The 24,014-nt window shown below is 37.3% G+C and overlaps 1 protein-coding gene across 4 annotated transcripts in view; it reads right to left on the bottom strand.

Annotated features, from left to right (window-relative positions):
• ACOXL (acyl-CoA oxidase like) overlaps positions 1-24,014 on the bottom strand; it is a 508,474-nt gene that overhangs the window by 415,199 nt on the left and 69,261 nt on the right. For all 4 annotated transcript variants that reach the window (XR_012486063.1, XM_074287671.1, XM_074287673.1 and 1 more), the window contains exons 6-9: positions 14,549-14,663; positions 13,268-13,354; positions 10,274-10,346; positions 8,033-8,165 (exon numbers count right to left, since the gene is read on the bottom strand). Coding sequence is in view for 3 of the 4 variants with exons in the window: in XM_074287671.1 (XP_074143772.1) it covers positions 8,033-8,165; positions 10,274-10,346; positions 13,268-13,354; positions 14,549-14,663 (408 nt within the window). In the remaining variant the exon portion in view is untranslated. The remainder of the gene's footprint in view (positions 1-8,032; positions 8,166-10,273; positions 10,347-13,267; positions 13,355-14,548; positions 14,664-24,014) is intronic.

The raw sequence follows: 24,014 nt of genomic DNA, 5'->3' as shown, positions 1-24,014 counted from the left end.
ATTTTATATTCATAAGGAATGTTACTTAAACCATGTTTATCCAGTCAGGCAGTTTTCCCTACTTTGTGACTTTGGGAAAAACAATTCAACTCGCTGTACCTCAGTTTTGTTATCTATAAAATGAGAAAGTAGGATTAGATGAATTCTAAGTTTCCTTCCATCTTTAAATTGATGACCAAGAAAACCTCTAATATCACTCCCTCAAGATACTAAAGAAGATGAAGATGAGAGAATTAAATCAACCAAATACACAGAGAAGGTGCTTAAATTGGAGGCAACACAATTTGAAAGCCTTGAGGGATCAAGCCTTAAATTGGGGAGAAGGGGAAATCACAGATAATATTAGTCAGAAGATACCAGTCACTACTAATTCATATATTTCTTTACTTAACTCTAAAATTTTATGAAATGATATGTACATAAATGATATGAAAAGATAAGAAGAGAGAATAAGCACATTTTAGCAATCACATAACTACCTATAATATACAGAGAATATAAATAAAATCTGACTGACTTGATAGGGGCACTATAGTCAACTAGAAGTTCTGTTTAACCATTGAAATCACAATCATCATCATTTTATTATTTATCACCTGCAGGCTTCTTGAAGAGAGATCAGATTGATGGTAAATATTGGTGACAGGTTAATATTTGCTAATATTTAATAGCAATGCTTGGTGATTTGATCTCCAGAGTTAAGCACTTTTAAATGTTTTCTTTCTTCCAGTCTTACCCCATTTCTGATTTTGAATAGTTTTCAATGTTTTGCAAAAGGCATTCTTTGCACACCCATGAGACACACCAAAAAACGTTAAGTTCCTTCAGCACACTTCAGAAGAAGGCCTGAAGAAGGGTTGACACTTGGAACAATGCACTAAAACCACTCTTTCTTCAAGTGGATGTGGTTAAGAGGTGAAAGCCTTGGTCTTAGGGAACTGCTGAGGGTGAACTTGAGATCCCTACTTCTTTCATCATCAGCTCTATGGGGTCTTATTTGATCCCTGGCCAGGGAGGAGAATGAAACAAAGTGAAATTACAAGACTTTCCAAAAAGGATACAGATCTCCACCCTCAGAAACCACAAATGGCTGGCAATAAATAACACAAAGTTAAAATCAGTAGGTTTACCAGAAGTCCCATGCAGCTGCTTCATAAGAAACCCAAAAGAAAGACCAATTCACTGAGTTTAACAGTGATATGAGAAACCTCATTTTGTCCAGAAGGACAAAAAATAAAGGTATTTGGATTAATTATAGTTAATCATTGCTTTGATCGAGGCTGAAATTGCCACAGCATTTTAATACTTACATTGTATTTGAGCAACACAACAACACTGTTCAGTAAGTATTATTGCCCCTATTTTACAAATAAAGATGAGTCCAGGAAAGACTTGAAGGGAAATTTGCCCATGGTTACACTACAAGTATCAAACCCTGCATTTGGATTCATGTTTCTTTATGAATTCTTTATGTAATTAATTATTATTGTCATTGTTAAATAATTATTGTCATTAATATTGTCATTGTTGTTCATGTCTAACTCTTTATGACCCCATTTCAGGGTTTGTTTGTTTTTTAGCAAAGATCCTGGAATACTTTGTCATTTCCTTTTCCATCTCATTTTACAGATAAAGAAACTGAACAAACTTGCCCAGGTCACACAGACTAGTATGTGTCTGAAGTTAGATTTGAACTCAGGGAGATGAATCTTCTGACTGACTTGATTTATTAATATATTGCTTATCATTTCTTAATATAATACGCATGTCATTATGAAGAGCTGCATAGAGAACTGAGAGGATAAAGGTTTTGCCCAGAATTGCATGACTTGAAATAAGCTGAATCAGAAGAACGGACACAATGACTGCAATAACATTGATGAAAAGACCACTCAAAAGAAGTTAAATAATAAGAGAAAAAGAAAATAGATACAGTCCTGAGAGAGCAAACTATGCCTTCACCTTCATAGTAGAACTATGAAGCACTACCAGGATGGAATACTATATACATAGTTAACTATGGTTTCAGGAGCAAGATGAAACGTTTTGCTCTGTTGTTTCACTTTTCCACAAGGGAAAGTCTGATGCAGGGCAAAGGAAGGAAAGGACTAAGATACAGAGACAAGAGGCTCCCACAAAATGTAATAGTAAAAAGAAGAGAACCATATGGGCTGGATGGGATCTGTGGCTATAGATTGAGAATAAAACCTGACTCTTGTAATAAATATGGAAGAAGACAACTTCTGATTTGGCAGACAAGTTTTTGTTCCTGTAAGGTTAAGTTTTCTCCCCTTTCAATTCTATACTCACTAATACTATCCGCTATACTTTTGGGGTGAACCCCAAAAATTTTTATAGGTTTCCCAATTTTCAAATTTCAGTATTCTTCACTCCTTCATCCAGATCCTCCATCTCTATCCATTTTGCAACAGATTTTCCCTATTTCTGAACATGATCCAAAAATCTCCCTCCCTTCCCTGGCCATACATCTTAATTTTGTGATTCTTTTGTTAATCATTGATCTGCCACAGTATTCTGGATACAAATGAGAGATGGTCTATTAGGCAAACTTTTCAAAGAAAACATTCAAGGACGAAGAAGAGCAATGGAAAGGAGAGATAATCATGAAAAATAAGACCTCTGGGCACAGTTTGAAAGGACTAAGATTGTCCAAACTTGAGAAAAAATATCATTGTAAAAAGGGACAGTAACAGTTTCCCAATATATGAGGGAGGCAGAAGAGAAGAAAGGGGGCTCTTTTCCCACTCATCAGTGAAAGCAAAAAAATAGAAGGGATAGGCTTAAGTTTCAACAGGGAAAACATATGTCATGTGTTATAGCCATAGGAATGGAGGAGCTGCCAAGAAAGGTGGTGAAATCATCCTCACTGGAGACATTCGAGATGAGATCACACGGGCCAAGGTCACTATCTATCATGACTGATTAAATCAGTTGGGCCACAAAAGTGGCGGATGGATCTGATGTCCACCAGAGCCCTGGCCAGATCCCATTATTATGTGACAAGCTCTTTTTCTGTGAGAGAGGGGGAGTGCAGGAGTGGGAGGGGGGAAGCCTCATGGCAGGTGCTCACGTTGGCGTCAGGGGGATTTATTTCACACAGAGTTTTGTTAAGGGTGCAGTTAACTTTTAGAGCCCTGCTTTCAAACATTCCTACCATCCCTGTACTTCAGAGTAAGTGTTTAATTCTTGGTATTGCCATTTCTAATCAGTGATTATGAGGCAGCTTTGGAGGGGGAGAATAGCAAGGGGAAAATGTGTGTTTTAAGGGAAATGACCCCAACTAGGTGGTGTGACCAGGGCTTTACTCCAAGGTATTTTATTTAAAGGATACTGACAGCATTTGCAATCCTCCAATGGCATAGAAACAACAGAGTTAAGTATCTGGTTAGCAGAGGGTAAACATAATCTCTGCCCCTTCTTCCCCTCTTCCTCTTTTCCCTACTATGGACTCCCAGAGCAACAAAAAATTGCCTTTATCCCCTCTTCCTTGAGTCTTCCCCAAGCTAGGTTACCTACAAAGAAGCTGTTCATACTTTGATTTTTCTAATATACTCTTAGGCCTTGTAATCAGCTTCTCCTTTGCTATAGAAATAAATGAAGGGTGATGGGGTTTCTTTTCATTTTCTTTTATATTATTATCTACTTTTTTTGATTGACCACCTCATTTTTTGCCTTCTCTAAAAACTGATTGTTAAAAAAAATCATATCTTTCTCTTGTCCCCTCTTTATCTTTTGTTTTGATCCAATTGGCTTTTTATTTATAGGTTCTATTTAAATGGAAAAACTATACAACCTTCATTATTGCCACACAAACTGAAATTGGTACTAGAGTGGGATTCATAAACTAGGCTTCATAGCACTCAAAAAGCACATGTTCCCCATATTCTTCCAATACTCTCTTCAGAAAGATACTGCCAGAATTTTCTTAAGGTTTCTATCATTTAAACTTGCAGATTTGTAGTATTACTGCTTTGTATAAAATTGGAATTACTGTTCTCTCCAGCCAATCCCCTCAATGCAATTCCAATCTAATATGGCTTCTCTTATTTATCTCGTTCTGTGGCCATGAAAATGAGTCAGTGATTGAATACATATAGTTTGGAAGGAAAACTTTTCACTAATTTTTGGCAAATATTCTAACTTCAGGGTTGATAACTTCATTACAAAACTGTCTTGGTTCCTTCATTGTTGATATGGCTCTTCTAAGAAGATATGCCTGAGGACTGGAATAACATCAGAAATTAGCAGAAGATCACCTATATCAATGGTTAAAACAGACATATTCCTGCATGTCATACATGTGTGTACATACACACACATGCATGCACCCCAAAAAATGGATTAAAAACACAATGCAGTTGTTGTGGAATAAATTTTTCCTTCCTGAATATATGTGTTTATAGTAAAACTTCTAAGCCACTTATAAGATATATAACATGAGACATCTTTTTTAAAGTATATCATATTTGATTTTGTTTTAAAACAATTAAACTGGGAGGGGTGTTAGTTTTATTTAGTCCCTTCAGTCTAATTTCTATATCTACTACCAGGCTATATAACTGAAATCCTGAAGATCTTGGTAAAGAAGTGTTAAATGTATATTAGCAATTTTGTGTTAACATCCTGTTTTCTAGGGCACAGAACAAGATTAGTGGTCAGAGGAAAACTGCTTTCCCTGCTCCACAAAGGAGCATCCTAAAGAGTCGATACTAGGATTGCATACATGAGGCAGGTCTTATCTCCCTCTCCACTGGCTTTTGTTGCCCAGGGGAGGAACTGAAAAAGGGAGAGTACTGGGAACCATTTAGCCAAAAAAGATTTTTTTCAGTTCAAGATGCCCATAAAGTTTGAAACCAAGATGAATAAGCAAGTGGTAAGAGCTATTCTCATCACCCTCAATGAGTATAAGACCCATGACCTGGATGAATGAAATCCAAGACATTGAACAAACTAAACATCATAGAAACTCTGATCTAGAAGGGTTTTAGAAGCCATCCTATTCCTGAGCAAGAATCCTCTCTACAAAAGATCTACTGGAAAGCAAATTTTTTTGTGGCTGAAGATCTCTTAAATAGGAAGAAATCACATCTTTTGCAGAAGACCACGATTTGTTGGATAATTCTAATTAATAGGGTATATTTCTTTATATGAAGTCAAAATTTCTCTCTACAACTTTCCTCCATGCTCTTAGATCTGCTTCTGAAGGCAAGCAAATGAGTCAGATATTACAACCATATCCTTGAAGAGTTGTCCTTCTCCAAACTAAGAAGCTCAGCAGATTTCTATTTTTCTCCCAATCTTGATAATCTTTACCAGACATATTATAACTTGATAATGTCCTTCCTGAAATTTGGTACCTAAATGTGAATGTAGACCTCCAGATATGGGCTAACCAAAGCATAGTGTTGTGCCTATGATTGCCAAAGTATTGTTACTAATCTCTGTAATATCATGAAAAATGAAAGCGGTACTGTGGGACTGGAGATGAACAAAGATTCCCTGATTTTCAAACAGGAGGGAAGAGGAAATGCTTTTAGTAGTATAGTACCCGGCTTCTTACAGTATAGGTTATGACTCCAGGTTTGTAACTGAATAAGGGGATTACAAAATTGTGATTTATTTTCAGTAAATATTTTATTTTTATACCTATTTTATATATGTATAATATATTAATATTAATCATAGATTTTATTATTTATTAATGGCATAGTAAATACTATTAACAGAATTAATAGATTCTATTAGTAACATAATAGACACTACCAATTGAGCAAGATTGATGTCAATTATTGATAAAATGCGTAAATGTTTTATCAGAGACAATTGATGGCTTGTGTCCATTTAAGGAATGGGCCCTCATTCCAAGTTAGCATGGATTCAGTAAGAATATATTCACCTAATATCCTTTTTTCCCTTCCCACAAGATCACCAAACTAGTGAATCATGGAAATGCCACAAACAAAATTAGTATGCCAAGATTTCAGCAGAGTCCCATGATAGTCTTGTGAATGAGAGAGCTATAGACAAGATGAGAACAGATTGGTAGGTGGCCAGTTAAGTCTGGCTAAACAGCCAGTATTATAGGATGCTAAAACAGTAATTCAATTTTATTGTTGAGAGAGGTCTTTAATGGGAATGCTTTAAGATCTTTTCCATACACCTATTCTAGCTAATATTTTTATCAATGCTTTAGATAAGGTGTAGGTGACATGTATATCCAATTTTCAGATGACAAAAGGTAGGAGGCATAATTAATATGTTAAATGATAGAACTGGTATTTAAAAAGAACAGACTGGAATTATGTTTTAGCTGGTCCTAACAAGATGAAATTTAGCAGAGATAAATGTGAAGTAAATCCAACATGGGTCTGAAATATCAACTTGCTACCACAATCAAGAAGACAAGGCAATGGATGCTTAAGAGATATTCCTAAAGTACATGTCTGACTATGCCCACTCTCTGCTCAAAAATCTCCAGGGACTCTCTATTCCTTTTAATATATAATTCAAATCCCTCTGATCAGCATTAAAGAAGAATATACAGTGGAAGCCTTGGATTTGGACCTGATTCTGTCATTTACTACTGTGAATGTTTGGCCAAGTTACTGCTATTGTCTGGTCCTCAGCTTCCTCATTTGTAAAATGAAATGGATGGCTTAAATCAAGTCAAGAAGCATTTATTAAGCACCAACTAAGTTCCCAACGCCAGAATCTTGACAGACATCATCAACCAAGGTCTTTAAGTACTTAAAGGAATGTTTGAGCTCACTCAAGCTAGACTTATAGGAGACACTCATGTAGTCAATCCCTCTTATTGGTCCAGGACTGATTTGCTTTGTTTCTGACTTGAGCTGATTTCCTTTCCTTAGTAAACTGTTGGCATCCCAGCCCCATTCTCAGGGGTCTCATTATATTCATATCAAAGTTAGCAAGACATCCAATATGCTTATCACAATGTGCTTCAGAAATCCTAATTTCAAGAGAACTACCAGCCTTATAGATATGTGTGTATATGTGTATAATTATAGCATCTCTCTCTCTCTCTCTCTCTCTCTCTCTCTCTCTCTCTCTCTCTCTCTCTCTCTCTATTTTTATACACACACATACACACACACACACACACACACACACACACAAGATATATAGGATTATAAGCATACCCAGGATGCTTATCCCATTTGACCCAGAGAGAAATACTAAAAGCAATGACTAGAAGTTACAGGAAAACATTATATAAAGGCTCAACAAAAAGAAAAATGTTCTTGACAATTAGAACCATCCCACCCCTGCCAAAAAAAAATGAAATAGCCAATTTGAAGAAGTGATTTCTCCGTCATTGACCATTTGTCAGGTATAATGCAGATGTTGAGAATGGAATCCCTGCTTCGGATGGGGTTTGGATTAAATGACTTCCCCGGTATCTTCTAGCTTGAAGAGTCTAAGATTCCATGAGTTCAACCCTAGGAGTTGGAGGAAATGGACCATCTTCTAGAGCTTTAGTCCTACAAATGCAGTTCAGAGATGTGCTTGCAAACATCATCACACCACCATCAGCAAATGAGACCACCCCAAAGAATTACATAAAAACTTGCTGATGGATGTGTAAGATTCTGCTGACCCATCACAAGTGGAGTGTGAGCTCGCCATTGTTTTTCTAGCAGTGGTGATGATTTTATACTGAGTCATCCACACCCTTTTACCCAGTGCCCTTCATAATCTAGGAAACACACATCTGTGAAACAGATGGCTGGCGTTAAGGGTGCATCTGTGGCCGAGGAACAAAAATTTTCCTGTGTATGCGGCCATCTGGCCTGGATGGGAATCGAATCTCTAATCCTAGCCTCATTAGCACCAGGCTCTAACCAACTGACCTAAACAGCCCTGAGATTCTAAAGAGCTACTCAGCCTCCCAGTGTGGTAGTCTCCATACGGCAGTAAGTCGGGAACATGCATGAAGCAGGGAGGAGAACCATTCTCTTGAGATGCACTTGAGAAATGCCAGTAAAGCTACCTTCATCGCTCCCATCGCTTGGAAAGTCACAGCTAACCGGGAGGGTGTCAGAGCTGCCAACATTACATTAAATCTTTCACTCTTGTTCTTAATGGGTGAGTAATATTGTCCATCTGGTGCCACCGAACCAAACCTACAGAGGAAGAGAGAAGCAAGAGAAGAATATGTTTCATGTCATAAGAAAAAAAAAAAAAAAACCATGGTTAAAAATGCACCCAAAGGAACCACAGCAGCATATTCTTTCAAGTCTATCCCCCCATCAGAGAGAGAGAGAGGAAGAGAGTCAGGTGGTATGGCATGTAGGGATCCTTGGGATGCCATCTAATGAGTATTTCAATCCTGCAAGCATTTCTTTTAATATTCACAATGTGCAAAGCTGTGGGTACATAGACAAAGGTGGAAAGGATTCCCTTCTCTCAAAGAGTTTACATTCTATTGAGTTTATATTACTATAGAGAGAAGTGAGTAAATGAAGAAGAAAAAAGAATTAACAGCTACTTGAATTAGATTAGTAGTAACAACTAATTTTATTTATCGATAACTACTGACTTGATTGAGGGTAATTCAAGAAAGATAGAAACTGGTTCTTTTAGCCTACACCCCTCCCAGAAATGCCTTGGCTGCTATGTTGAAATAAAACTCCCCTGTATTTCTTTGGAGTCTTCTTCAGGATTCTGCTTTGAACAATCTGTTATCCAACCACGTATGTGCCCATTGGCCAATCTTTCTGTGCAACTAAAGTTTCATTCTTGGCCCTGGTCTGCCTGCCCCATGGTGATTTCATAGGTGATCACAATGCTTATGAGAGGATCGATTTGTTTTTAGTCTCTGAAAAAATCAAGTCCTCATCAAATTCAATGGAATACACAACTCATTCTCCATTTTATCTTGATGAGATATGAGAAATCCATGTCCTCTTTCCCAATTAACTTATCTACCTCCTCATCCAATGTCAATATATTTTCTTAGCTCCATTGGCATTAGGCTAATGATCAATTCCCCATAGGCAGGATTTCTGGGTATTGTCCGGGCCACATGTCTTCCCACTTTCCTTCCTTTTCCATTCCTAGAAAAATATGAAATACCTTTGCAGACAAGGCATGACCACAAATGTCCAATCTCCCCTTACATTAGATCAGGATTGATGTTGCATTTCTGATATTAGCTAAAAGCATACCAACCATCCCTGTCATTATTCATGAGCTTTCCTTTTAAAATAATCTCAAAAAATAGTAGTCGGGTATCCTAATCCAACTATTCCCAAATAGAAAAAAAAAGCACTTGGGATCAAAGAATCTTGGCACACGTCTAACTTCCAATTGAGGCAAACTGATAACATAACCTTGGGTCTGGGACCAGGAAATCCTGAGTTCGAATCTAGTCTGAGATTCACAAACTTCTGTCTTAATTTCTTCAATTGTAAAATGGGCATAATAATAACACCTACCTCCCATGGTTGTTATGAGGATCAAATGAAGATTATATTTATAAAGTGCCTGGCACTCAGTAGGCTTATTGGCCACTAATGATTATTACTACCTGTGTGACCTTGGACATTCCCTCATGCCCCACAATTCCCCTTCATCCCCCAGCCCTGGGCTCTTCATCTGGAAAGATAAAGGGGATGAACTAGATGAATGGTGGTGGTCCTTAGTTCTCAAAGAAGAACAATAACATCTTGAGGGGGGTTCTTAACTTCCATTTGAAATGACTTAGGGCTAAGGAAGACAAATGAGACAAATGATTGTCTAATTTACTATCACAAAAATATCAGTCTGGGAGAATAGTTGAATGAATCAATATTTATTAAGAACTTAAATGAGACTTAATAAAATATTTATTTTTATTAAAATAAATAAAAACAAGTTAAAAAAAAAAAAGAAAGAAAAATCAAACAAAAAAAGTCAGTCCCTGACCTCAAGAAGATTATATTCTAATAGAGGAAGTGGTGACCAGGAATAGGGAATGGGACAATGGAATGATGTGCTCTTTCTAGAATCAATGGTAGTATTGTTTTGATTACTTGGGCTGGAGGGGGGAGGGAGATTTGGAGAAGTGGCAATGAATAATGTTCCCTGAAGTTCCTTCCAGCTTTGGTTCTGTGATCTTATAATCCCACGAATGAACCAGACACAAAAGTCAAAAGCCTCTTTGGGACCAAATGGCATCTGAGTCTACTTTGGGGGAACAATCACTTTACATGAACAGTGAAAATTAACGAGGTGGAGAAGGGTTACTCACTTATCCAGTAGGTTCTCCCTTGGAATTCGAACCTTGTCAAATATTAAAATCCCATTATCCACACCATGTAAACCTACAGAGCAAAGAGAAATACAACCAAATGAACCCGAGGAGCATAAAGAAAAATCCAAGTTCTAATCAGCAAATCTGCTTCTCCTACTTCCCACGTGCCAAGATCGACTCCAAATACACAGTGCGCTTAACCAAGGATGTCTGTATTACTTCCAGAGACATTTTTCCCTGAGTTAGATTATTTACCAGAGCTGTGTTTGTTTCCTTTAGCACAGCTGGGCAGCTCCCTGACAGGCCAGGAAAAAAGCTTGTTCTGCCTCAGATCTAACATGCTCGAGGGAGAAGGAAAGGGAAAGGGGGAGAGAATTGGAGGATAGGGGGTGAGGGTGGGGGGGAAGGACCTTATCTGCATGAGCAGTTAGCAATAGTCAAGAAAAGGAGAGTCAATTTAAGTTCTAGTTGAATGAAAGAATACAAGGATGCATATATAAGCCCCAGGAAAGTCAATTTGGGCTCTTCCACAATAGTGTAACTCAAATTTCTCTTCCCTCTCCACAAATGCATCCCCCTGCTCCCCCCACCCCAGTCTTCAGTACACCTGGCTGAGCTGAAGGCAGCTGCCTAGGAAAGGAGGCAACCTCAGCAACTGCAAAAATAGCTGCAGGTAGCCCAAGCTCCCGAATATCTAACTTGAGCTTACCTAATTTAGCAGAGGGGCTGCCAAAATCTACAAAGTACATCTCTGAGTGACTCATGAAGGGCCGTCACCAGCCCCCCACTAAGGTTTTACTTATGTCTATAATACAGTTCCTTGCTCAGCTTGGAGCCAAGTTGTCTGTTTTTGCAAGCTTAAGCTAGAAGTTGAAGCTGGAAAGGTATCTTTCTATATTCGGCAAGGGACACTATTGAATAGATCTTCATTTGGTGGTGGAGAAGAAATGAGACCAGACTTTCTGGAGCTTTTACAATCTCATTTGGCAGTCCTCCGCTGGACCTGGACCTAAGCCTCTGCCTCTATACAAAGTCTGATATATTTACAGCAGTTACCAGAGTTCCCTGACATTTCCATCACAATCTGAGGTAGTAATTTGGGCACTTAAGGGGGATACATATATAGAGATATAGCTATATAGAGATATAGATAGATAGATAGATAGATAGATAGATAGATAGATAGATAGATATAAATCTTCCACACATATATAGTACATATCAGCTGAAGTGGACTAGGGTATCCAGTAAGAAGGAGCCCTCCTAAGTACCCAACTTCATTCATACTGCATAGGGATAGATTTAGTGGTCCCTAAGGAAATGGGTGAAACTCAACCTTTCTCCTTCTAGTGTCTATTTCTTGTGATATAATAAAGGGAGGGTCAGACTTAGGGATCATGATGATCTGACTCAGTCCTGGCCTCTGACACTCGCTGCATCATCCCTTACAAGTCCATTGATTTTTCCATCTTAGTTTCCTCATTTATAAAATAAGAATCACAAGACCATAGATTTAAAGCTTGGAAAGAACTTGTAGGTTATCTAATTTAACACTTTCACTTCACAGATGAGAGATGAAGATACTGAATGAAGTTCAGAGAGGTCCACTGCCTTGCTTAGGCCCACACAACTAAGACAGTGTCAGAAGAAGGTTTTCCTGACTCCCCATTAGCATTCTTATTAGTTAAGGACAGGTAGATATTACAGTGAATACAGTGCCCATCTTAACCTAAGTTCAAAATCCAGCTACGTGACCCTGCATAAGTCACTCAACTTTGTTTGCCTCAGTTTCCTCATATGTAAAATGAGCCAGAGAAGGATATAGCGAACTACTCCAGTATCTTTGCCAAGAAAATTACAAACAAGGTCACAAAGAGTCAGATATAACTCAAAACAATTGAACATTTAACATTAGATATACCAAGCTCTCTCTATAAAAATAGTACCTGGAGCCTTTACCTCAAGGAGATGTTTTGAGGATAAAGTGAACTGATTTAAGAAAAGTGCTAGGCAAATCTTAAATTAATATTACTAATCTTTTACTTTCTTCTTACTTTCTTTTTCCTTTCCCTTGCCCATGACTAAGATCTGCCAATGGCAAGCAAGAGGGCCTGTGAACCTTGCTGAATCTCATTCAACAAGTATTCACTTATAAAACAAATGCTATGACCACACTTAACCCAAAAGGAGAGATAGAAATCACCTTCCCGACCCTTACCACTTTTTTGCAGTGGTGGGGGACTGTGAGTATAGAATGCTAAATTTAATGTCACATTTTTTTCAATATAGTTTTGCTGAACTAGGGTGGTTTTTTCTTAAAAGGGAGAGGATGGAAAGAGAGATACTTTGGGAAATATAAATTAAGTAACATAAAAACAAAAAACAACAATGAAAATTTTAAAAGCAATTTTTCAGTGTCTATTCTACACACAGTACTGTGCTGGGTCTGCAAGGAACATGAAGAGTGTGTGAAAATTTTTTTAGCACCAGAGGAGTTTATAATTTTCAAGGGATTATGTACACAGTTAATTGGGCAAAAATACATTTACCCCTTTGTACTAAGAAATGTCTTAGGTGCAAGGATGACCAAAAACAGTCAGCAACATGGGTAAGGATGGGGATTTTCTACAATTCTTATAAAGAATTCCACCACTCTTTTTCAGCTTCCTTTTATATATGGCCTTCCTCTATTAAAATGTGAGATTCTGGAGGATAGACATTGTCTTTCTTTTTCTATTTACATGTGCCCAATAAATGCCTATTGACTTGATTTACTTGGAGAGTAAGTTAATGAAAAACTTGATCAACAAACATTTATTAAAAACCTACTCTGCACAAAATCTATACAAGATTTCATGAATGTTATTGTTTTGAATTTAGCCATTTCTATTGGATGACTGACGATTTTATTTTTGTTTTCTTCTTCAGGGCTGGGAAGAGAAGTCCCCAGGAGCTATGTGTACAGAGGGAGGGGAATGCTTGAAGACTCACCTTCTTTGTGTAGCATATCAATCGCTGTCACTCCAGGATACAAACTTCCATTTTCATCTCTCACGGGAACAATAAAGCAATGGGGACCTAAAGAGGTCAGAGAAATGGAGAGATTCCTGAAATCTATACTTCTAAAGGAAAAAAAATATGAAGCCACATCCATTACTGGAGATTTGCATGACATTCACAGAATCATTAGCAGATTCCTAAATTCACTCAGCTGTATGACTGAGCTGATGGGAGGTCAAAATAAAGTCTATAACAGAGGTTTTTAATCCAGGATCCATAGGTTCATAGTAGATTTTAGGGGTTCCATAAAACTTGACTTTTTTATTTTTATAACTATTTCAATATCATTATTTTCCTTTATAATCATCTGTATTTTATTATGCTTTTAAAATATCATTCTGAGAAGATTTTTACTAGACTGTCAAAAGGTCTGCAATCTTAAAAGCAACTGAACACACATAACTTAAAAACAAAAATAAATTATACTGCTTGTCAACAATTTTAGGACAGAAAGTATAGCATTTTAAAATTGGTAATGTGCTTTAAAAATATCTCATTTAATCTTCACAATAACTATAGGAGATAGGTGCTATCGTTTTCCCCCTTTTTTCAAATGAAGAAACCAAGGGAGGCAAAGTCCCATGGTTAAGAAGGGTCTGAATTCGAATTTGAATTCTAGTCTTCTAGCCCTGAGGTTCGCATTTTATCAACCACACCACCTACCCGCCTAGACTGAAGAGTAGATGAGGATTTTGAAGCGTATTTTTAAGGCTGCTTAATACATTTGCTAGGCAGACACAAAAACCTCAACATTCTGATAGAATAATTTCAGTAAGGAAGCATATGGCAGGGGGGAAGAACATGGAATTTGGAATCGGGACAGCAGATTTTTAGTCCCTGGCCATACTACTCACTCCTGTTTGGGAACTTGACCAAGTCTCTTTATCTAAATATTCTCCATCTTCTAAACCTGATTGTTCATATGTAACATGGAGGAGAATGAAATTTGTGCTTTGTGCCCAGAGCTTAGCCCAGCATCTGGTACACAGAAGGTGATTACTAAATGTTCATTTACTGCCATACTTTTGATGTTACAAGGAACATTTTGATTTGGAGATCAAATGAAATAATGTCTGTGAAAGGCATTATCAGGAAGCAGTAATACAAGTAATAAAGCACATTAATAGTTTTTGAGCTATTAAAGCTTAAAACTACACTTTGGAAACCCTGAACAAATGTAAGCTGCTTTTGAATTGGGGTAACAACACAAACCTTGAGATCTTCCATTTATGATGAGCTGGGCAAAGACAGCAGCATAATGACCTTCCATTGCATTCCCAATATACATCTTTTCAGCATTTTCACAAGGGGTGTCAATGATAAATTCCTACACAGAAATGTAAGATAAAGGTTTACTTTTTTCCCTTTATTCAATTTCAATTCAAGCAACCAAGGAAGAAATATCTCGTACTATATGCTGTTAGGCACCAAGCACACAAAGATCAAACTGAAACAGCCCCTGACTTCAGGGAGCTTAAAAATCTAAGGGAAAAAAGGACAAGTACACAAATTATTAGGATACAGGGAAAAGTGAGATGTGCCAAATGAAGAAAAAGTACAGCACTCCGAGTTATTTAGGACAGAAAGATGACTTTCATCTGGGGGATGGGCATGGAAGACTTCTTGAAGGAGATGGCCTTTGAATTTAGCCTTGAAGTAAAGGAAGAACTTCCATAGAGGGAAGAGAGGGGAAATCCATTTCAGCAAATGGGATCAGTATAAGCAATGGCCTGGAGTTCAGAACAGAAATAAGGAAGAAGGGATAGATCAGTTTGGCTTGCAGGAAGACTACAACATAAATGTCAAACTCTAAAGTAGCATTGTAGACCCCAATGCCAGAAGCAAATTGAAAAATAAATGGAAATATTTAACAAAATAAATAAAAGAACAATAAAACACAGAAAGCATTAATATATGGTTTTCAGAGTCAAGTTTGACACCACTGGACTACAAGAGGAAATGTGGTATGAAACAAGATAGGAATGAAATTTTGGAAAGCCTTGAATGACTGAAAATTTTTGAGTCATGAAGTTAACACAATCATAGATAATTCAGGCAATGATGTGGAGTATGAATTGAAGAGGTCCTAGGATCATGAATTTAAAGCTTAGAGGGACCTTAAAGGCCATCAAATCCAACCTCATTATTTTATAAATGGAGAACCTGAGGCAACAGAAAAGTGAAATACCTGTCAAAGATCATACAGCCTTGTGAGTGTCCCAAGTCTTACTAACATTAAGTCCAATGCCCTATCCACTGTGCAATGCTACCTTTTTTGATAAATCAGAGGAAGGATTATCAATTATCTGGTAGCTTAGGCAAAAACTGGATGATCTAAATATCAGTGTCTTCTTGCCTTAAAGAGCAACAATCCAGTGATTAAGATCTACTATTATAGTATAGTACTACCTTGCTCATTCCCACAACTTGCAAAGCCAATTGCTATCCTTATATAATACTTCAAATATCATTTCATTCCCCCAAGGGCAATTTGGTATGGTGAAAAAAGAATTTATTAAGAATCAGTTGTGTCATGAACTGATGCTGAGTGAAATGAGCAGAACCAGGAGATCATTATATACTTCAACAACAATGTTGTATGAGGATGTATTCTGATGGAAGTGGATATCTTCGACATAGAGAAGATCTAATTCAGTTCCAGTTGATCAATGATGGACAGAATCAGCTACACCCAGAGAGGGAACACAGGGAAATGAGTGTAAACTGTTTGCATTTTTTTGTTTTTCTTCCCTGGTTATTTTCACCCTCTGAATCCAATTCTTCCTGTGCAACAAGAAATTCGGTTCTGCACACATATATTGTACCTAGGATATACTATGACATATTTAACATGTATGGGATTGCCTGCCATCTAGGGGAAGGGGTGGAGGGAAGGAGGGAAAATTCGGAATAGAAGTGAGTGCAAGAGATAATGCTGTAAAAAATTACCCATGCATATGTACTGTCAAAAAAAAGTTATAATTATAAAATTAATTTTAAAAATGTAAAAAGAGAGAAAAAAAAGAATCAGTTGTGTGACCCTGGGCAAGTCACTTAACACCACAATTGCCTCAGCAAAAAAAAAATAAAAAATAAAAAAATAAAGGAATCAGTAAGCCTGGATTCAAATTCTGCCTTTACTATTTACAATGTATGAAGTTAGGAAAATCATTTAATTTTGATAAGCCTCACTTTCCCCATCCATAAAATGAAAGGGTTGAGCAAGATCAGGACTTCTTAAACTTTTTCCATTTGTAACTCCTTTTCACTTGAGAAATTTTTTCATGACCCCCAGGTACATGAGTATATAAAACAGGTATAACAATCAAACATTTACTGATAATAAATCATGATTTCCTAACCCCCACATTTAGTTATGTGATCCCACATGGGGTCAAGACCCATAGTTTAAGAAGCTTTGAACTAAAGTTCTTTTGACCTCTAACGCTGCTCCTTTGATAGTTCAAATCCTGAAATAGGTGAGAAGCATTTTTAAAATCATAATAGAACAATCAGAAAAATTCATCCTAATTAAGCTTTTCAAACAGTTTTCACGAGTTTTCATATTTGAAGTCAATAATAAGGGTGAAGTTACTCCCACTTCTTCCATCACTTTTTCAGTATGAAGATAACTGAGGTTAGAAATATCCTGGGGACTAAGTTCATGCTTTGCAACCCAGATGAGCTTATTATAATAATGATATTCATTAGATTGTGTTAGGAATGACTAAATTCAGTTCCTTAATTTTCATTTTCACATCAAGGTAAGCAGATTTAAAAAAACAAAACAATATGGTCTCTAAAAGTCACTGTATAAGTTATCTTTTCTTTTCACATATTTCCCACATTCCTAACCATACCAGAAAGGTCAGAGAAGGAGAAACTCCCCAGTGACTAGGGGTTGTTTACTGAGTAGCAGCCACATCCCTGGTCTGTTCTTATTCCATGTATGGTCCCTTGCCTCCTTGTGCTCTTCCTTATTGTCTCCTGCCTAACCCCACCCCACCACTTAGGGTCATAGCTGCCTCCTTTATGACCTGGGGTCTCTATAATTGGAAACACTCAGCCATCTAATCAAAGACCAATGCTTCCCCAGACTATCCAAGATTCCCTCTTGGTTAAATGAAGAATAAAACTACTAGACAACATTACTCACTCCCCACTGTCTAAAACCTTGGAACGTACACTTTCCATCTTTATGAAAAGAGACACTTTATTTGCTTTTGGATGAATGTTTCATAACCTGCTTCTCAGTTTTCTTGACCAATTAAAATAACAATAAATGGTTCAGGAAAAAAAAAAGCTTAATATACAAGTTTTTAAGTAGAAACACTTGTAAAAGAATCTCGTTCAATTCAAGGTAAGAATCTTGAATGTGCTACTGGATTTTTTTTCTCTAAAGCTTCCATCCTCTCTTATTCATACAGATAAATATATAAAATACAATTTTGGGAAAATTATATTTTATATATTTATGAATATTGCATTTCTCCCAAATCCACAGAATAGAAGCTTCTTGCTTTCAGTGTGCAATTTGTTTTGCTATCATAGTCCCAGGACTTTGTTCATAGTGGGTGCTCACTAAGTGTTGAACTGGCCTGAGTCAAATTCATAGCAGTCTAAAAGGAACCTTATTTAGTCACAATCAATCAATGAACAAATATTTGTTAAGTACCTACCATGTGCCAGTGGCACAGCATAGGGCACCAGATCTAGAATCAGAGAGACCTGAATTCAAATCCAACCTCAGACACTTACTAGCTGTGTGGTCCTGGGCAAGGCATTTAACCCTTTTTGCCTCAGTTTCCTCATCTGTAAAATGAGCTGGAGTAGGAAATGGCAAACCACTTCAGTATCTTTGCCAATAAAAGTCCAAATAAGGTCATAAAGAGTCAGGAGTGGCTGAAATGACCACACAAAATGCACCAAGCATAAATGCAAGACATTAGGGATACAAATGACAAGAAATAATCTCTACTCAAAAGCTCATATTCTAATGGGGGAGGCAAAAAGAATATATAACAATGAATTTAAGGAGAAGAAATAAAAAGGAGCTAAAGACAAAGTAATTTGGGAAAGAAGGAACTAGCAATTAGAAGATCAGGAAGGCTTCATGTGAAAGATAATGCTTGAGCTGGATAGTGAAGAAAGAGAGGGTTTTCATGAGGTGGTGGAAAGAAGGGAGTATATTCTAGGCAGGGGGGTTGACCAGTAGAACGGTAAAAATGGAATGTTCTATTCATGGGACTACCTGCCATCTAGGGAAGAAAAGGAGAGGAAAAGTTGGAACAGAAGTTTTTGCAAGGGTCAATGTTAAAAAATTACCCATGCATATGTTTTGTTAATAAAAAGCTATAATAAATTTTTTAAAAAGATGGAATGTTGTATGTGATGAACAAAGAAGGCCAAGATGTGTGAATGTCAAAGTGCTAGGGATAAATTATGACCCCAAAAGCTGGACAGGTAGGTTGAGATCAGGTTGAATAGGATTTATCCTAGGGGCAAAAGGGAGATACTGAAGTTAATTGAGAAGAGAAGTTAGAGTTGGAATTGAGGTTAAGGCAATTGGTACCCAGATAAAAAGAGGGCATCCCCTTTGATGGTCCTTTTGTAAGATCTCTTTGCCTTCTAATCTTGCACTCTGACATCAGGACAAGAGCAAATCCTCAATCTTAAGTATTCTCCTGTTTTATCCCCTTCTCTTTGTATTCTGTCACAGTCCAGCCACCTAGGTGACTACTGAAACATGAGCTAACTGGACCTTGTGCCTAGAAAGAAATATCATGTTCCTGCTGCAGGATTTGGGTTGGGGTAGGGGGTCCAGGGAAAACTGACTGATTCCTAAGCATGATGAGCTAATCCCTCTCAATTTAACTGGGATTGACCATATTGAAGATCTGGCTGAACTAAACTAACATGCTATTGATCACACCAAGATTATCTCAGATTTCAAATTCTAAAAGTATAGAGGCTACACTTTCCCTCTGGCCAAGAAACACAGTCCTGGAGCCTAAGAAAACATTCACTGACACATGTTTGCACAGGGAAACTTTTAACATATGCAAGACCTTTTTAGAAACAGAAATGGACAGGCTGAATCTTTTTCAAAGAAATCTCCAGAGGAAGACATTGTTTTATCAAGTCAACAAGTACTTCTCAGCTGGAGGTGTGATTTTAAACGGGTTACAATTTTAAAATAAAAATCAATTTAAAAAATAGTCCCATGGAATATTCCTTTCAACTGGAAACAGCAACAACACTACCACCAAAAGTCCTGACTTGACAGTGCAGACCTGGTATGGTGTGGGAGAGAACACTGGGTCAGCTCCTCATAAACATCTGATATACCCTTAGAAAGAGGGCTTGAGATTTCTGGCTGAGCCCTGCCTTTGGAAAGTCTGCATAGGCCAGAATGCAAGCATTACAGCTGTATCTAAATAATGTATACCATGTGTGCCTGTTATTATTATTAATTATTTGTAGCAGGCCAACAAAATGGTCAATTAAAAAAAAGTGTTGGCCAAAGGCTTTATAGATTCATTTACCTTCTCTGCCCAATCTCAAATTTTAGCCAAAGCTTTTCATATAAAACTTTCTTCCTTCCAGATCACTTCCATCCCACCCCCCAAAGTGAGTAAATAAATAAATTAATAAAGACAAACCTAAAGGAACCACTATCCAGAGAATGTAAAAGATTTCAATAGTGCTCAAGGGAAAGAAGGCTCATTTGATATGATATGCTCCAACGTTTTAAAAGGAAAATGAAGAGGAAAACGCAAAAACCCAGTGAAGGGAAAAATTCATTCCCTATAATGTCAGTTCTCAGGGGCTTGTGTTGATGATGGATTTGTACTCTGCCTGGCTCCCACGGGGGTTGAATGGGGAGTTCACCGGGACCTCATCATTATTAATATTCAGAGTGCTAAACTCCCTTATCAGAAAGTGCCATCTGCTAATGCAGACCAGGTAGAGAAATCGGTTCTGCTATTTGGGGATCATGGGACCCAAGTACAGGCAAGACTTCAGTAGGGGGAAAACAGCCTTAGGGAGGATTTCAATTTTTAAAAGTTTTAAAGTGTCTTTTTTTAAAATTAAGACAATCACCAACAATGGCTATAATAGTGCAAATGAAAATGTTAAAAAGACAATTAACCAGGGGCAGCTAGGTGGTGCAGTGGATAGAGCACCAGCCCTGAATTCAGGAAGACCCGAGTTCAAATGTGGTCTCAGACACTTAACACTTCCTAGCTGTGTGACCCTGGGCAAGTCACTTAACCCCAGCCTCAGGGGGGAAAAAAAAGACAATTAACCTCAGGTTATAGGCAATGACCAATATTGGTTCTAGAGAACAGATAATTTAGTTCTTTTCTTCCTTGGACAGACAAGTAAAAGACTGCAGATTCAGAATGTCACATGTACTTTCAGATGTGACTATTATGTTGTTATGCTTTTGTTTTACTGTTTTTCTTTATGATATAAGAGTTCTTTTGACAGGTGAGGAAGAAGGGAATTTGGGAGGGGGGAATGTCAAAAAAAAAGTCTATATCACAATCCTTAAAAAAATGAAGAAAATAAGAGAGTATGGCTTTCTTATACTCAGAAACCACTTATCACATCAAGATAGTGCAGTGCTGCCTAGTGTGATCTTAGCAAGTCACATACATTTATCTGCCTCAGTTTCCCTCGCTGTAAAATGGGGATAATAAAAGTACCTATCTGCAGGATCTTTATGAGGATCAGATAAAATAATATTTGTGAAAACATATAGTAGGTGTTATTTAATTGCTTATTCCCTTCTTTCCCCTTCTACCAATGTGATGAAGAGAGAAGGCTACAGAATAACTTTGAGAAGGATATTTGTATCTGATACCCCTTTGCCCATGACTGAGGTCATACAGGTTTTAGGATGAACTGCAGTGAAATATTCAACTGAAAAATACCCAATATCAACATGATAATTATGCTGTTTATGATGTATTCATCCAGGGAAGGTTTATATCACATCCCAGATTCTAGCTAGAATCATGGACTATTAAAGTTGAAAGGAAGTTCAGAGATGATCTAATCCATTCTCTCATATTACAGATGAAAAAGCTGAAGTCTCAGAAGGGTAGCTGCAAAGTGCCAAAGCCAGGACTTGGAACCAGTTCTTCTAGCTCCAGGGCCAGTATTTATTCTATTATATCATGAATTTTTCTCCTCCTTCCTTCTCTTCTTCTCCATAAGAAGATGCACACTATCTGCTAACCTACAGCAAACTACTTACAAGAAGGGCAACTTTATCAATTGGGAACTGGCTTAACAAATTGTGGCATGTGAGTGGGATGGACTATAAGAAATAAGATTGGGATAGTGCTATAAGAAATGACAAGGGGGTGGTAACAGAAAACAGAAAAGACTTATGTGAACTGATGCAAAGTGAAGTGAGCAGAATCAGGAAAACTCTACACAGTAACAGCAATATTGTACAATGATCAGCTGTAAATGACTTAGCTATTTTACGCAATGCAATGATCCAAAACAATTCTGAAGGATGTGAGTTGAAAAATGCTATCCATCTCGAGAGCTAGAACTGATGAACTGTGGGTGCAGATTGAAGCATATTTTTTTATTTTATCTCTCTTGGGTTTTGTGTGTATATGTGTTTTCTTTTTGAACATGGCTAATATGGAAATATGGTTTGTATGACTTCACACATATAAGTGGTATCATATTGCTTGCCTCCTCAAAGGTGGAGGAAGATAGGTATGAGAGAAGGAGAGAATTTGGAATTCAAAATTGTTTTAATTTAATATTTAAAAATTTGACATGTAATTGTAAAATGAGAGTGATGAAATAAACAGATGGCTTCTGAAGCCCCTTAATGTTTAAGATTTATGATCCTACTACAATTTTCTGATCAAGAGTTCATTACTTATATCAACCCATCTAGTCCTCATGATTTTTTCAATGTGGGAACTTAATTTTTTCTTAGTATCTGCAAGGCTAGCATAATGTAGGTGTTACATAAATACTTATTAGATGAGCACAGGAAGACTTTCATGGAGCCAGGGATTTCCCAAATAAATCAATGGTGCACAAATGCTACAATGTTCAGTCCCTACCCAGTGAGACCCAGCAAGTAAAAAAGAGTAACTCAAAATTAAGTCTCTTCAACTTGATCTTCCCAAATTATAAAAGTTTTGTGATACTAATTCAGATTTCCAAAAGAAAACTAAACTAAGAGATTTGAAATCTAACACACTTCTGTTTTTCACACACACACACACACACACACACACACACACACACACACACACACAGAAGCATTCTCACTAAATAATTTTTGTTTTAATTTCTATATATGTTTCTCTTAAAAGTATTTGACAGCTGTAAAGGTATACAAAATAAATCCATCTATCTCATTTACAAAGGAATAGAAGGGAAAGAAAAGATGACAGAAAAAGTTAGGCAATCTTCCTTTGGTTTAAAAAAAAACCTAGAAACTGAAGGGTAAATACATTATGATGTTTGACTCAGTGTTAACCTAATATATGCCTAGAGCTTAAACCTAGGGGTTTTTTGACCTGCCCAGAGGGAATTCCAGCATAATGGGAAAGACCATAGTATGGTAAAGCAGATTATATGATGGAGTTTAAATATGGAAGGGATCTCAGATTATCTAGTTCAATATCTACATTTTACAAATGAGGAAACAGATCCTAATTTGAGCTCTGTCACTAATTAGTTATGTGACCCTGAACAAATCGTTTTACTTCATTGGGCCTCAGTATTTTTGTCTATAAAATAGGAAAGGGGAGAAAATAACAATAAATGAAATTGATTTAAATTGTATCCCCCTTGATCTTTGGGAGAGTGCACCTGGGTTAGAGAAACCCTAAAATCTCAACTCGTCTTGGCCTTTGGGAGAGGCCCCACCCTCCAGTTCATAGCGGGGAAACTCCTATAGTAATTTTCACCTACAATTCAGTTGGAGATCTTTATTGAGTTGAAAATTAGCCCCTCAAATTCTAGCTTCAGGCCACAAAAACCCAATATGAACAAAGCCAGAATCCCAAACCTTTGCTAATTCCGAATCAGGAAAGCCCTCTGAGGAAGTCATTTCTCAGTGTAAATCCATCTTTGCTAAAAACCTACCTTTGCTAATTCCTAATCAGGAAAGCCAACTGAGGAAGTCGTTTCTCAATGTAATAAACCCATTTTTGCCATAAACTTTGCCTGCATTTGGGATTGGAATTCTTTTGCAAAAGCTGCAATGGGCCAGGGGATCTCTCGACCCTCATTTCTCACACCTCAACAAAATTATCAAAGAACCTCAGAACAGCAAGAGACCTCAGAAGCCATGCAATCCAAGTCTTATTTCACTGATAATCTCTTTTACAACATGCCCAATAAATGTTCATTTGGACTTCACTTAACAGTTTCTCGGGGGAAACCCACTAACCTTCCAAGGCAACACATTTTCAACAATTAAAACTGCATAAAATTGGAGATTTGTCCTTAGATTAGGCTTAAATCTGTCTTTCATCAAGTACCATCCATTATTCCTAGACTTGCCCTCTGAGGCTAAGCAGAACAAGAACAATCCCTCTTGCACGGGCTAACCCTCCAACAACTTGAAGATGGCTATCGAGTGCCCTTAGTTTCCTCTCCTCCAAGCTAAACATCCCTATTTCCT

Source organism: Sminthopsis crassicaudata, chromosome 2 (genome assembly GCF_048593235.1).
Source record: "Sminthopsis crassicaudata isolate SCR6 chromosome 2, ASM4859323v1, whole genome shotgun sequence".
In the NCBI taxonomy this organism is placed as follows: Eukaryota; Metazoa; Chordata; class Mammalia; order Dasyuromorphia; family Dasyuridae; genus Sminthopsis; species Sminthopsis crassicaudata.
The sequence above is the reverse complement of the archived record's forward strand: the minus strand, read 5'-3'. Positions and strand labels throughout refer to the sequence as shown.